The 16,077-nt window shown below is 36.4% G+C and overlaps 1 protein-coding gene across 1 annotated transcript in view; it reads right to left on the bottom strand.

Annotated features, from left to right (window-relative positions):
* Nucleotides 1–16,077, bottom strand: part of CNKSR2 (connector enhancer of kinase suppressor of Ras 2) — a 184,651-nt gene that overhangs the window by 54,070 nt on the left and 114,504 nt on the right. The window contains exons 14-17 of the mRNA XM_009997284.1: nt 6,322–6,370; nt 5,391–5,563; nt 3,378–3,451; nt 483–554 (exon numbers count right to left, since the gene is read on the bottom strand). Of these exons, the coding sequence (XP_009995586.1) occupies nt 483–554; nt 3,378–3,451; nt 5,391–5,563; nt 6,322–6,370 (368 nt within the window). The remainder of the gene's footprint in view (nt 1–482; nt 555–3,377; nt 3,452–5,390; nt 5,564–6,321; nt 6,371–16,077) is intronic.

Here is a 16,077-nt window from a genome sequence, read left to right as displayed (position 1 = left end):
GGCTTATTATTTTGAAGTGAATTAATTTCAGTTTATGTTGTGAAAATAAATTAAATAAAATCACAAATATTTTAATAGACATGGGATCCATTAAAATTATATAAGAGGAACTGTGTTTATTTTGTCCTGAAGTCCCAAACATTTCTCTGAAAAAATTGCACAAGTGGCCTAAATCAGATACATTAAAACTCAGTACCCAAAAAAACTAAGACTTAAGGCCTTGTTCTTTCTGAGTTGCTGAAATTTTCCTTCCCAAAACAAATACAACCAAAATTTCACTTCAACATGTAGGTAAAATTCATGGCAGCAGTGAGAATCTGCAAAATTAATTCCTTGCAATTTCCACCTCCTTTTAAATTTTTTTAAAAAAATCTTCAAACCTTTTTTTTAAAAAAAAACAACAGTAATTTTTGCAGTAATTGAATAGTTAGCAAGTGTTACATATAAGGAAAGGTTCATTGAACTTTGCTAGATGTCCTTACCTGTTCATATCATCTAGATGTTCAGCAGCAAAATAAAAACTTTTGATCTTAGGATGGCAGGCTTTGAATGCACTGTAGAGGAAAAACATCATTATAAAAACATAATGGCACAACTCTATTTTTGTTTGTTGGTTGGTTGTTGTTTTTTTAAAAAAATTAAGATAGTGTGGTCATCAAGGAATTTGATGAGTTCAGACTTTCAGAGTTGTTGGGGTGCCCTCAAAGAGCCTATAAACATACAACTTTCAAGACTGTGCCAGATTTTACCCAGTAAAGTGCTCATCAGCTACTGCTTTCTAACGAATTTTGATTCACATCTGCAGAAATATAGTTCAACAATCACCTGCAGTGTACTATATTTGGATAAAGTTAACCAGTTAAGGATAAAATTTTATGTAGCAGGAAATGTTGCTGATACACCTATAGGTGTCAATTTTTTTTAACAGAAAATTTACTGAACAATTTATTTGATACAACAGAAAAACTTTTAGTCCTGGTGATTTCTCACATCCCAATGACCTTGACTTTACCTTTAGCTCTAACGACTGCATTTCAAACAAAAAAATATGATGCACTGATTGACTTCTGAAAAGCAGTTATAAATCAACACTGTTCTCAAGGTCATTCTAAGTAATGGGCAATTATGTCTCATCTTTTCTTTCCACCAAAGTTATCAACATGACTGGGCTGAAAGAATTACTGCATTTCATACATAATTTGAAATAAATTGGTAGAAATAATGTCTTAACTCTGTTGGATAAAGATCTATGGTGAAGTACTCGAAGATCCAGAAAATGCATCTGAAAGTAATTAATAATTTACAGTATAGACAAATCATTTTTGAGAACAGCCCAAAAGTCTCTCTTAAAATAAGAACAAAACATACGTAACAGTCACAATGAAAATAAGGAAAACTCCAAACATGATAGATGAAGAACATTACCATTTTTCTGAGACACAAGAGATCATATATATAAAACATTATCTGATAGTTCTCACTTTCTCTAATCCACTGTGACTCAGAAAAATGGTAATGATGTTCTTCATGTGTATTGTGCTTGCAATTTTCAATATATATGTGTACATATATGTAAATATATGAAACCAGGTTTTAAAAAAACAGGGATACAAAACTGCTAGTAAAGTAAAATCGAGACCAAAAAAAAATTCCTCTAATACATTAGAACATGAGAAAATGTTATGCAAGTGAAAACAGATCTAGAGTGACATTTTTTTCAGTTTAGAAAGACCTCATTAAGTTATTGAGACCCAAAACTTGACTTTGTAAAATTGTTAACAGCATCTGTTGTCTAGATGCTTAGAGGTTTTTTTTTCTTTATCTGCCACTCAAGTAAGGAATTTTAATGGCTACATTTTATATTGCATTATCTGGTAGATACCAAATCAAGTAAAAAACCCAATTTAAGCAAGGTGCAATTCTGAGAAATTACTTGACTTTATGCTGTTACCCCCCAAAAAAAGAAAAACTGAAGCATTTCAGTAATGTAGCCCAAATACACAGGAAAATAAGGCCAACCTGATGTATTTTTTTTCTAAAGCAGTTTTCATTTTCTGCCTTTTGAGACCATAACGACTGAAGAGATACTTAGATCAACTGATATGTCACTGTCTTCTCTAGAACTGTATGTGCAACAAATCTTAACATTCCACTTTTACAATTGGTTATCTGTACACTTTTCAGTGATTTCACAGTCTTGATAGACTTGAAAGAACAGTGAAACCATTAGAAGGCAAGACAAAACGTTTTAAGCTACAATGACTCTAAAAATACCTCTGTGGGAGTGCACCTGTCACATTGCTGTATATCCTTAAACTTGCATCTAAATAAGAAATGCATTTGTGCAATGACACAAATCTGGACAGCAGCACACACAGCTAGGTGAGAAGAAAAGTTATTTGAGACCTTTAGGTCATACCTCAAAAATACTGCAAATCACTGTCACTTTCTTTTTAGTCTGCCTCAGGATTGATACGTGGTGTCAGCAAACTTTGAGATGATGGTTACTAATTTGGAGTTACATTAAGGATTGATTCCCAGCTGTGAACTTGGGGACTTTTTCACTTGGATGGTCACTTTATTATGCTTAGAGATCTTTATTGAGCTTAAATGTATCACACACACATACATTCCAACACCCCAAAAACATGCAAAAAGAGAAAACCCAAAACCAAGAAAGGAAAAAATGAAAAAGGAAATCTAGGAAAACAAAATCAGCCAAGTAGCCTTCCTGCTTTTAATTAATTTTGCTCTAGTCAAGTACTGTAATTCATGATAAAGTAAAAAAAAAAACCAAACCCCTTCTTGAGGAAAGATGGCACACAGAAACCACACTGAATTTGCCAGTTCTGTATGACCGTATTCTGTGATATAAACAAATGATCATTGTAACAAAGTCCGTTATGTCACTGATTGAAGGGAATGCCTTGTCCTTTTTCCTGTTGTGTGAACTTGGGGACTTTTTCACTTGGATGGTCACTTTATTATGCTTAGAGATCTTTATTGAGCTTAAATGTATCACACACACATACATTCCAACACCCCAAAAACATGCAAAAAGAGAAAACCCAAAACCAAGAAAGGAAAAAATGAAAAAGGAAATCTAGGAAAATAAAATCAGCCAAGTAGCCTTCCTGCTTTTAATTAATTTTGCTCTAGTCAAGTACTGTAATTCATGATAAAGTAAAAAAAAAATCCAACACCTTCTTGAGGAAAGATGGCACACAGAAACCACACTGAATTTGCCAGTTCTGTATGACCGTATTCTGTGATATAAACAAATGATCATTGTAACAAAGTCCGTTATGTCACTGATTGAAGGGAATGCCTTGTCCTTTTTCCTGTTGTATCATTGCATTATTTTTGAACATACTTACTATTTCTTGCGGCATTCGCTGGCTCTGTCAATCTTAAATTCAGGTAGACTGATGAATCCTTCTGCTTTTTCATCCTGCAAAGGCATGTCTAGATATTATTGCTGTTAAGGTGTCAGAAAGAAAACAAGAAGAAAACCCTACCATACTGAAAACTTAAAGATATTTTCACTTGCCTGCTTCTTACATAAAGAGTACTAATATATGCTCTGCTTTGGCAAACCTCCCACAGAAGTCACTGGGACTTTTGCCAAAGTAGTAAGACAGATCCCTTGGTGTAAAATACAGTTTTAAATACCCATTTTTCTCAAACAATTTTACAGCTGAAACAGCATTTGAAAATAGACAAAATGACCAAATGTATTCAGGCAATTAGTTATTGTAATTAGCTAATTTTGGGGGAAGACAGACTAATTAGTAAGGAGAAATGCAGCCTATTATATGAATTAGGAAAGAAGGAAATTTGTGTGTGTGCTCTTTACCATCTTTATCTGATCTCACATCTAAGAGGCATGATAGGTCTTCAAGTACTTTCATCTCTCTCCAAAACCCAGGAGAGAAGTTATTTGACCTTCCTCCCTTGTTCTCTGAAGACTTGCACATAGTTTATTTTATTAGACATTTGATCTCCTTTGACTTTTCACAATTTGAAAGCATGATTTATTTTAAGCTATTAATACATCAATAACACAGACCCTCTTATTTAACTGCTCATAACTTTGCATGAGCAATTAATACAGGATCATGACAGTGAAGCTGCAGAAAACACAAATGTATGTTAAAGGAATTCCAGAGGATGACATCTTTTTCTCAGAATGTCCATGGCTATTAGTGGTATATATACAATCCATATGAGTACATGCTTTCTTAAAAATAAACTAATAAAAGACACAGATCAATGTATAAAGCTGGAACTAGACTTGTTCTGTGGAAGGTACAAGATTGTAACAGGTTCTGCATTAGAAAGGACTTTAAAACTGAAAGGACACTGTTTAGAATAATGTTGCTATTTCTTTTTTGCATGGTTGCATAAGAAAATAAAATTTTGGCAGAACACTGTTTACTTGTCTGTTCATCTGAGGCCTCCTCTACCAGCTTTTGAATCTATTGGTGATTGCAAACACTTTTGTGAAGGAGCTGAGCTTTCAAAAATAACCAATTCTCAGCAAATCTCAGGGAAATTTGGGACAGGGGGGAAGCAGAGGCGCTCAGACCACTGCCCTCTCCATAAGAAAGTAAGACACAACTGAGGGGTTCCACAAGCTCCATGGCCAGGACCAGTGACCAGTTATAATAGGTGTTAGATATCAGTTACCACCCTGATGAAGACCTTGCAGTAGACCTTGAGGAGGGATGATGGAGAGGAGGGAGTTAGGGTAACTGATCTGAAACTGGAATCAAGGTACAAATTGGATTAGTCTGTGGGAAAACAGGCTTCTATAATGCTGTTCATGGAACAATTTGCTTTTTATCTCTGCAGGAAAAAGTTGGGGATTACACCGTTTTTAAAAGGCTGTGTACAAATGCTCATTGCACAACCAAACCTGCACAAATTTCAGTTGGGCTGCTCCGGAGCTCTAAAGTTCAGCATATTTGAGCACTGAAATAATATCAGAGGTTTCAAAGATGGAATGACAGGGGAACACAACTGAGAAGACAAAAGCATCTTCCTTAATTACCAGAAGTTTTGGTGATTTCACTAGTACAGATAAACAAAGAACATCAGGCAGCACATCATTGAAATTTACAGTCCCATGACTTGAGGATAGATTTATTCGGAACTGATGAGAGCAGGATACAGAAAAGATTATAACTACTTCTTGTAGTAAAAGGTGAATTTAAAGGACCAAATATCTCTGGACATTAATAGTAATTTAGTCAGGCAGTTAATACTAATTTCAGTATGTTTATTTGCGTGAATAAAGTTATTCAGATATATAAGCACTCAAAGTACTGGGTTCCCACTCACTCATGACAACAGCATTACACAGGGTATTTGTTGAGACAGATCCTTACCTCTTCATTGATATACCAATACAGAGATGTATCCTTCAGGACAAACCAGTATTTTTTCCACTTCTGGGAGAAATAACTCTTGGCATCTTTCTTTTTCCAAAGCCAGCCTTCACAGTCCCCTCGACCAAGATCTTTACATGAGATCCGTCTTTTGCTTTTACCAGGAATAGGAGCTGAAAATGACATGGAGTTGATGAGAAAGCATTTGACATGTTCACTCATGCAGCAAGACAGCTAGCCAGAAAGCACTGTATACTTGCCTAAGAAATTAATTAAGATTTTCAATCTCAATTTGCCATGAATACATTATTACAAATTGTCTATTTCAACCACAAAGTCTATAAAAGGCACCGTAAGTTAAAAACCAAAACAAACTGTGTTCGGCATCTCACCAAGCTCATATTTTATGGATAAGACAAAAAAACTCAACAGACCCCCATGCAAAAAAGAAACACAGAAAGATAAGACATTATAGAGAAAAGAAAGGAAAGATATTTAAAAATTAGAAAAATGGTTGTAATTTTCAACAAATTAGTATTTCACATCAGATTAAAGCCCACAGCATATACATTCATGTACTTGGCTGCCAAATACAGCTATGTAAGACATACTTCATGGTATTCAGAAACCTCTATTTGCAGCTCCTTTTGCAACTAAACAATTCCTAATGCCTTTGTACTTCCAAATCAAAGTAGGACAATTTACTGTGGTATAAATTACCTGATAACTTTGATAATGAACAAGGGCTGCTGGAAAAACACACAGCTCTGGCCCCAAAGAGGCTAAAGTCTAAATACTGGGAGGAACTTTATCAATGTGATCAGCTGAACTGAAGATTGGAGCTAATAAGTTCTAGTTCCTCAGATACTGTGTAAATGTTAATGTTGGCAATTCCTTCCTACCAACATGTGAAAGCAAATGCAATGTTTACCTTTGTTCTTCTTTTTACTTTTCTGCTGTAGAGAAGACTGCTGAAATGTCTACAAGAAAATAAAAATGGAAGAAGTGAAAATACAGTGCTTATATTCAATCACATCCTTAGCAAAACGGAAGTGCAATGTTGTGAACACTGAAAGTCACCACTAGGCATTCCAGGCAACAGACTTCTTCTAGGCCTAAGAAAAAAGGTAATTTTTGTTCACTTGCTCTTGAGGTTGTAAACCAAAAGCACACAGTGAAACATCTTAAAATAGATCACAAAGTAGTTTGCCAAAACAATCAAAGTTTCTCTCTAAAATGTTTTCTCATACCTGTTAATATTGGTTAGTATGATAGTGAAGCTACATAGACTGTGCACTTCTAATACATTGTCTAATTAAGGTCTTCCTGACATAAATATGAAAACATGCAAATTAACACTCTGCCTAATGCAAGTGTGAAGGCATATATACAATATGTCTTTTGAACATCAGACAATATGCTCAAAAACAGGCCTAATATTTGTAAAGATACCAATAAAAATCTGCTAAATCACGATTGGGAAAAAGTCACCCAAATAAATATTATGAAATAGAAAACACATCATTTTGTAGCAGCTTTTGACTGTATTTCTCTCCAGTTGATCCACTCCCATGAAGCAACCCATTGCCTTGGCACTGAGACAGGAAGAAAATTATTCCTGTACTTAAGATCCTAGCTTATTAAAAATGGTAATTGGTAATTACATTTTAGGGTAATTTATGTTAAGAAACTTAACTCAGATAATCACCATCACTCCAGTGAATTAAACAAATAATTCTGTAATTAATAATTTCAAAATTTAAAGATGTCATTTTAGTTGTTTTGAATTTTAGTTTCCTATGAAGATAGACAAACGTATTAGTGCTGAAACTAAGTAAAGGCCCCAGTAGAGAGTCTGAGTGTTAAAGCCTCTTATTTCAGCTTACCATGAATCGTTACAAAAATTAAAGCTTTTTTGCCACTTGATGAAAATAAATCTGAGCAAAAGCACTACCATTCATTCCTGTGAGTCCAAATTCTTGTCATAGCAGATAAGACAAACCCTCGCTCCAGCTTACAAGGCTCCCTTTTCAATTTAGAGTGCTGCTTTTCGTTTCCTCCTCCCTGCTTCCCACGCACCTGAGCTCACATGCAGGAGGCCTGAGGCTCAGCTCCCAAGGAATGTCTCACCACACAGCTAAGACATTCCCAAGCAGCAAATACTAACATGTCCATGTAAGTTACCAGCAATACAGTGATAATTAAGCATGATATAAAAAATTTGCTGTCTCAGTAGATGTGCTGATTCCTTTTAGATCATGTCTGAAGAAAGTTATTCAACTGTACTGCCACCTCAGGTGGCCAAAATAGATCTCCACTGGGAAGATAAAAAGAGCCCATTTATTTTCATCCCCTGGCCCTTGTCCTTTTTCTGCTGCTGTCAAGTATCAATTCAATTGGCATCAGCTCTCAGCAAGCTGAGACATCAACACTATCCCAACTTAACATCACGTGAAATATTCGACCTGCGTAGGACTAAGAGAGATCTGTATCACCAAGGAGTAATAGGATGTCTGGGCAGGAGTGTGCAAATAAATCCCTCTTAGATGTTTAGAAAATCTTGTCTAATTTAAAGTGGTTGGAAAAACACACATATGCACAAACCCAAAACTTCAGCACTTCTCAGTTCACAACCCCAAAAATTTTATTCTGCTGCTTGACTTCACTAATAGTTTCACAGAAAACTCTGCCAAAAGAGAAAAGGAAAACCTTCCCTTGGTTTTCTTATGGGTGATTTTGAAAGCAGATGAGAACAGTATGAAGAGCTTTCTCTTTAAATGTTTCATCTGTAAACTGAACTTGGAAACTTGAACTTGCACCTCTCAACCGCTCAGTTTTTGGGAAGAAAAGGTAATGAAGGGATATCAGTTTTTAATAGGAAGACAGCACGTAATTTAGACATCTAGCCATTTTTCCATACATTACACCATACTGCAAAATAGAAATTAAATTATTATTCTAAATTAGGTCATGAAATTAAATTATAAATAATGACAAAATCTATAATAGAGTGAAGTTCCTAGGAATTTTTCAAATTACTTCAGTGATTTTAGCTAACACTTTAACACTTTACACTATTTTACAAAGACTTCAGACTTTCAGTTGGTTTGTCCTTTGCAAAAACAACACCAGCTTTTTTTATGTTTATGGGTGTTTTTTTTTTCTTTTTCACCAGAAAATATATAAGCAGTATGTATTAGTTGGTGCCATTCATTTTAAAACTCACATGATATGTCATCCAAAAAAGCCCAAGTGAGGATGAAATCTAAAAATGCTGCTTCTGTTCCTTTTCTGAGGAAATAATCAAATGCAATCTGCAGCCTCCTCCCACTTACTAGATAATGCTTAATGCCATTTTTGCAGTGTTGTTTAGAATCACAGATTGACGAATGAGGTCATGTCCTTCCTCTTTCTTAGAGCATGTTCTTCAGGGTCACCACCAGCCTAGATCCAACTGTATTAGAAGAGGAATATTCTATAGCCTCTTTAAGCAACCTGTTCTAACACAGGCAACTATAATGATTCCCCTTTTGCAGCTTAATTCTGTGCTGTGGCAAATATGGAAATAATATAAACACTTCTTTTAATGCCATGAACCCTAAAAATATGGATTCACACCAAAGCCAGAAATTTAGTTGTACTAAAGCAAGTTTGCAGCAAGGTACTGTTTAACCACCCACCCACGAGGCCAGATTTCAACATATGTTCACTGTATTCTAACTGTGATACGGCTTGAGCTTTGAGCAACTGCTTTCACATACATCTTGTCCCAGTTTCCAAGAATTCATCTCTTCTACTAATTCTGAGGGCAAGCATGAAATGAAATAGAAAACAGCATTCTATACTAAAGAAAGTTGTTAGCAACTCAAAATAATAAACAAAATGGAAATGAGACTGCCACTGAAAACAGGGAATAGACGAATACCTCATCCCAGATAGATATTGTCACTCCAGAAGAAAATTTGAGACTGTTTAATTATATTCTGAATTATATGCTTTCCAGTTGCCCAAAATACAGTTACCAAAACTTTCCATTATCCAAAAGCATGATGTCACCTGATGTTCAATAAATATCAAAAATCTCTTGAATACCATGAGTCTTAGTTTTTTGAAAGCAGTAATTTTCTCCTGTAATATGTGATGTTTGAGCTTGTTGTATTTAATAATACACCTCAACTAAACACAGGTAAGTAGAACATAAAATAAATATTTTAGGTGCACATATATATATATATATATGTGTGTCTTCCTTTGCTATCAGCAGCCACCAAAGCATATGTATTTCAGGAGGAATCATTTATTAATGGGATCTTTGTTATGTTTCTTCTTCTTTTTAACAAAGGTGCTAAGCCTACCTCTAGCCCTACCTGAGGGCTTAGCTGTATATCCCATCAGTCAATGGACATTTCATTGTGCATGGAAAAGCCATAACAGTTCCTCTCTTCCTGCAACAGTTCATTACCAAACTTGCTATGTGGGTTATATTTACTTTGACACTCTTCTAAATGATTGACAGAGTTCTGAAAGCCCATCAGAAGACTGCAATGCTGTAAATAGCAACCTGCCCTACAGTATAACTTTCCATGCTTTTAGTATTATAGTGCAATAATACAGCAAAATAGTAAAATTCTCCATGTGGAGGTTCACACTAACAAAAGAGGTCATTGAGGATCTATAACTCTGTTTGTTCCTTTAGCAAGAAAATAATCACATATAAATGGTATAATCAATAATAGTTGCATGCACACGATCACACACCAGAATAATCACATCTGCAATACACATTTTTCAAGAAATGAGACCACCAGGTTTTTATCTCACCTTCAAGAATTATCCAGTTTTCTGTCTGCTTTTGGCTCTTGGAATAAAGTATTCATGCTTGGTTAGTTCCACACCTTCTGCATATTTGTGCAGAAGGCAAGATTGAAAGCTAGTCATGAACATTCAGAAGCCTGAAAATATGAGTATTTATTATGAACTACTTAGTACTAATATAACAGCTCTCTTTGTAAAAACAAATTTAAATAAGTGATAAATAATTTAATTTTCAATTAATTTATTTGGTGTCAAATAGGAAATTTAAGAAGCTGATCTTTCAATACTAATATTAAGTTGGAGTGAAACAGCTATCAGGAATGATGAATTTTTGATAAAACTCATGTAGTGATGAAAGTTATAACATTTCAAGTCCTATTGATACATCAAATAAAAGTAGAAGACAAGTAGATTGGTTATCAAAGCTACTGATTTCAGAGGACTGGTTATTTTGTCACACTTCAAGAATCTGAGGAGGAAGTCCAAAGATGTGAGGTCAAACTATGCCTACATAAGACTGTCTCTAGGAGCTGATGTTAACACCCTTTGTGACCAAGAGACCATGACATCCATGTCCAAAAAGTAGATATATTCTAATAATTACATGGTCTCCCTCATCATTACAGAATTTGTAGTTCTACAAGAAAATATCATAACTGAAAATTCTCTGAAAATCTGGGTTTGCCATATCAATTAGTGCTAAATTTGGCAGCTTCTTTCAAGTGCTTATTTGTTTCTTCACTTTTCTATAGAGATTTTCCACTTGCTCATTTTTTTGGAAAGCTGGAAGAGAGAACCAGGTTATGGAAATAATAATATCCAACTATTTTACCTGAATTTGAGCTCAGTCTGATTGGGAAGGAAAATGGAAGGTATCTTTATTGTTTTTTAGAGAGCTCAAGTAAAATTCAATTTTTCTCAAGCTGAGAGTTTAGATACTAAGAAACTATTTACTGTCAGTTCCCCTCTTTTACTGTAAGATAACTTTCTCTAGTTTCAGCAGAGTATCTTGTAACATTTCAGATTTCTGGAACTTTCTACTGCAAATGGAAAAGCCAATATCTGGAAAAAAAGAAAGCTGGTGCTGCCAATTATCTGATCGTTCTCTCACACTTGATACTTAAACCACACTGGCAACGTTGTGTGTGTTTCCACAGTTTTGATACACTACATATACATGTTCCTCTGTAGTTGGTATGTTGAGATCCAAAATTTCAGAGCAAAAATAAAGAGTTAAAAAGGGAAAAAATCAAAGCTATTTATATTGCATTGTAACACTGTTTGTCACGATTAGCAACTCATGCTTAAGAGTACTCCCAGCAGAGTAGTTTGCCAAAATCTTTTTTGTTTACCATCTTGTTTGGTCTCCATTAAAAGCTAACAATAGATAGTATTAATTATTTTAATGGATGTTTCTGGAAAAGATAGTTTTCAAGAACTACCTAACAAAGGTTTGATGAGAGGGGTCTAGGACAACTCTCTGCTGTCAACTCTACGCAGGACATCTCTCCCCTAGGACATCTCTACTCCAGGACAACTCTTTGCAGATCAGCAGATGACACAGGGCTGTGTTAGTGTCCCAGTGTAGAGATGTCCCGGTACAGAGATGTCCCAGCACAGAGATGTACCCTCCTGTGATGAGAGTTTAGAAAGTTTGAAACCTCTTGCCAATCAGCAGCAGAATTTCCTTCACGACAGATAACCTTTTTGTTTACAGTAAGGCCAGGTATTGACCTGTTACTATGTTTTCCCCCCACAGTATCCAAAAACGATTACTGTTCGTAGCCAGCTAGGTCTTGAAGCTAGTCAGGTCCACACCAGACACCTGCAAGGCAGCTTTTTGGAACAAGAGCTGAAACTGGGCCACACAGGACTCTACTGGCACAGGGGAGAAGATACAAAACATGACTTGATGTGGTGAAGTAATCAGTTACCAGGACTACAGGTCAAATGAAGCATCTATGGGTGACATTACACACAAAAGCCTATCTACTAAGAAGCGGGAAAAGGAAAGACATGCTCTAAGTTATGGCCCTGTTTAGGAAGGCAAAGACTTCACTGCCTTGCTTGAATAGTTTTCTGTTTTGACTGAGGTTCAGAGACTGGGAACAGAATGAGTATCTGCCAAAAAACCTCATGCTGTGCATATCTGATTTGTCAGGTCATGCAGGGTGTTTTATGAAATATTCCTGCTCCTGTAATCTCAAACTCTAACTATTCCTCCATTATCTTTCCTCATATTTTGCAGATTATTTGCTCATTTTTATTTACTTCAGGATTTTGAATTTCTCAAACATTCAATACTCGCTGATTTATCTGTGGCTACAACTATTCAGTTGCCCCCAAACAGTACCAAGTGGCACTAAGTTGTGTATAAATTACTTTTAATATACTGCAAGCTCGAGTTTACACAACCTTTCTAAAAGTGGGGCTTCACTCTGGATAGGTAAAATGCAAACACAGTACATGACGTGGTCCCTGTGAGACAAAAATCTAATACAAACGCACAGCAGTGAATTTAGGAAAGAAAATCCAAAAGTACTTCCTATGCTAAAGTTACAGGCTGACAAAACAGCCATCATACGTAAGTCACTCATAAATCCATGGTGACTTGGAATGTGAAGTGATTTATAGACAAAGGGTGCTACAGTTGAATAACAATGCCCTGAAACCTTCAGTTTTGATTCCCAAAAGCACAATTTATTGAAACAAATCTTGATCTTTTGGTGCTTTGGTAATGGATACTTCTGCTCTCCCTGCACAGCTCACTCTGCTCTTGAGGACACTTCAATAAAAACACCACACCTGGGTTTCAAAGGCCAGCATTCACTAAATTTCTAGCTAAGAACTTAATGCTAAACCACAGTATAACAATTATACATTAACAGACTTCTAAAAGTGAACTTTTGTAGTACAAACAAAAAGATGTCAACAAGTAAGGCAGATTCATTATACCAAGTGCCCTGTGGATACTTCTCTTTTAAAAGGCAGGTCCCTCAGACACAGAGAAGCATGAATCACTGGTTCTGTCAAATGGGTTGTGAGAGGCACAGACACATTAACAGTCACTGGAATAACAGATCCCAGAATTCACGGTTTGGTATGTTACCCTATATACTACTCTTCCTCCCTCAGTTTTGATTTTCCAGAACTGCAAAAGGTATTTCAATACCTAGGCCAAATGAATGTGTAGTAGCAAAAGTTGGCAAAACAATAGTTTTCTTGTCAGCAGCCAAAAAGTAAATTTCAGAAAAAATAATTTTCTGTATTTACCTGACAACCAATGGCCCTGTTCCTGTTCCCACTCCTTCTCTTTTTCCCCCACAGTAGCTTCATGACAGGCTTCTAGGAAGTGGCAGATCTACAGTATATGGCTGTGCCATCTATCATGCACAGAGTTCTAACTGGATTCCTGTATTTTTGGAACTCTGACCATTAATTCACATTTCATGCATTTTGTTAGTGACCACAAGGATAAAGTACCATTATGTGTCTTAAAAGGAATATACTAAGAGCTTTTCACTGTAAAAAATGTAGCCTGAGACCTTGAAGCTCCCAACTTTCTAGCTGCCTCTGTTGTAGGCAACAGCTACATTACTTAAGCAGGATGCTCTTTTTATTACCTAGTCTACAAGGGCTGATAATTTCAAAGGTGTCTAATCTTTTCATACAACTGTTCCTATAGCTGGCTGTTCAAGAAAAATATGCTAGCCAAGGATAGAACTGTGGTTGTCTGAAATGGGGCATCAAGCACAGCTTTTCTTTTCAGAGATTCTTATTAATTCCCCCATCCCTAAACTTTTGCTTGTAATATGGGGGGGTGGGGAGGCTCTGATGCAAATGATGCATTAGCAGGATGCAAATTTCCAGTTACACAAGTAGTGCAGATTGTTTGTGCAAAGTCAGCATAGTGCATTGCAAGATATAAAAACTAAAACTTTGAAAAAATCTTCAGGCCATGTTGAGAAAATAATAAACAATGGTCCTGATTTCCACCACCAGGGAAAGATTTTCCTTTTTAGTCTTTAAGCCACAGAACTCTTTAATTAAAATACTGAAGCAATAAAACTTCTGGACAATATCAAATTTAAATGACAGTTCTTACATTCCCCCACTGTCTTTTTGACTGACAGAACAAGGACTGCAGCACTGTCATAGTTCCCTGAAGTAAATGAGGATAAAAAGTTAAACTAGACAAGTGCTGTTCATTAGAATAATTTATTCTGAGATCACTCTTCTGCTCTACATCTGCTCTGAAACATGTAATTTTGGTACCTCCCACACTGCTTATATTGACAGTAAGTAATCTAAGAGAGAAAGGGAAGGTTCGAAAACTGTATGTATTCTTCAATGGCAAAAGTCCAACACGCATCAGCTGTTCCATCACTCTGTATGTTCCAACTGCATCCAATTAAGAAAGCAAAGAAACATATCACCTGTTACATAATAGTATTTAACCCTTTACTTTGATTTCTACCCCAGAGCAATTCCCATTTTCATCTCTTACTGAAGAGAATGGACCAGTCAGAAAACCACAGAGTGGCTGAGGCAGAAGGGCACCTCTGGAGATTGTCTCATCTACCTCAGTGGCTCCAAGCAGGGTCAACTGGAACAGGTGGCTCAGGGCCATTTCCAATTGAGTTTTTAGTATCTCCAAAGATGGAGACTCCACAAATACAAAGGGCAACCTGCTCCAGTTGAACAATCTTTACAGTAAAAGCATTTTTTTTCTTATGTTTACATGGAATTTCCTGTATTTCAATTTATGACCATTGTCTGTTGTCCTTTCACAGGGTGTCACTGAGACAAGTCACCCAATTTGTACTCCAGAAGCCTCATGGGCCACTGTGTTGCCCCTGCAGCAGACATCAGTGAGTCAAACAAACCTCTTTCAGGCAATGCAATTTCCTCTAGGAAAAATGCAGTTTTGCTTAGAAAATTTCTGTCCTATGCACAGGAAAGGTAGGTTTTCCTCTGTACATTTAACTAAATATTAAAACAAAAAGACTGTTATGGTTTGAGTGGGCCCAGCTAATTTTTTTGACACTAATAGGAGGAATTAGGGAGAGGTCTATAAGACCCCAAAGGACTTGGGAGGGTCAGAACAGGGAGGAGTCAATATTCCCTCCTACTTCCTGCCATACACTACAAAAGTTAGGAGAACCTTTCTTCCTTTCTGCTGCTGTCCTCAGAGGCTCCTGTTTTCCCCTTAACTCACCATGTGCTCTGCAGAATCCAAATCCATCAGGTGCTATGAAGAGCCACAGACCCCTCTTTCAAGTTGGCCTTGCCACAAAGGAACCTCACCTACCTATTTCTGTGATCATCAAGATTGGTTTTGTATATATTTGTATATAAATTTATCTATCTGTTCCTCATCCTATGTGTTACTCCCCTCTTCATGTTACAGTAAACCTGTTCCAGTTTTAATTTCCAACCTTTAGGTCTCCCTTCCTTATTCCCCTCTTGTTTTCCCTTGGGAGGGTGAAGAAGGGGTAATAGTGCACAGGAAAGGTAGGTTTTCCTCTGTACATTTAACTAAATATTAAAACAAAAAGACTGTTATGGTTTGAGTGGGCCCAGCTAATTTTTTTGACACTAATAGGAGGAATTAGGGAGAGGTCTATAAGACCCCAAAGGACTTGGGAGGGTCAGAACAGGGAGGAGTCAATATTCCCTCCTACTTCCTGCCATACACTACAAAAGTTAGGAGAACCTTTCTTCCTTTCTGCTGCTGTCCTCAGAGGCTCCTGTTTTCCCCTTAACTCACCATGTGCTCTGCAGAATCCAAATCCATCAGGTGCTATGAAGAGCCACAGACCCCTCTTTCAAGTTGGCCTTGCCACAAAGGAACCTCACCTACCTATTTCTG

Source organism: Chaetura pelagica, unplaced genomic scaffold (genome assembly GCF_000747805.2).
Source record: "Chaetura pelagica isolate M959 unplaced genomic scaffold, ChaPel_1.0 scaffold80, whole genome shotgun sequence".
In the NCBI taxonomy this organism is placed as follows: Eukaryota; Metazoa; Chordata; class Aves; order Apodiformes; family Apodidae; genus Chaetura; species Chaetura pelagica.
This window is presented reverse-complemented; position numbering and strand designations above follow the sequence as displayed.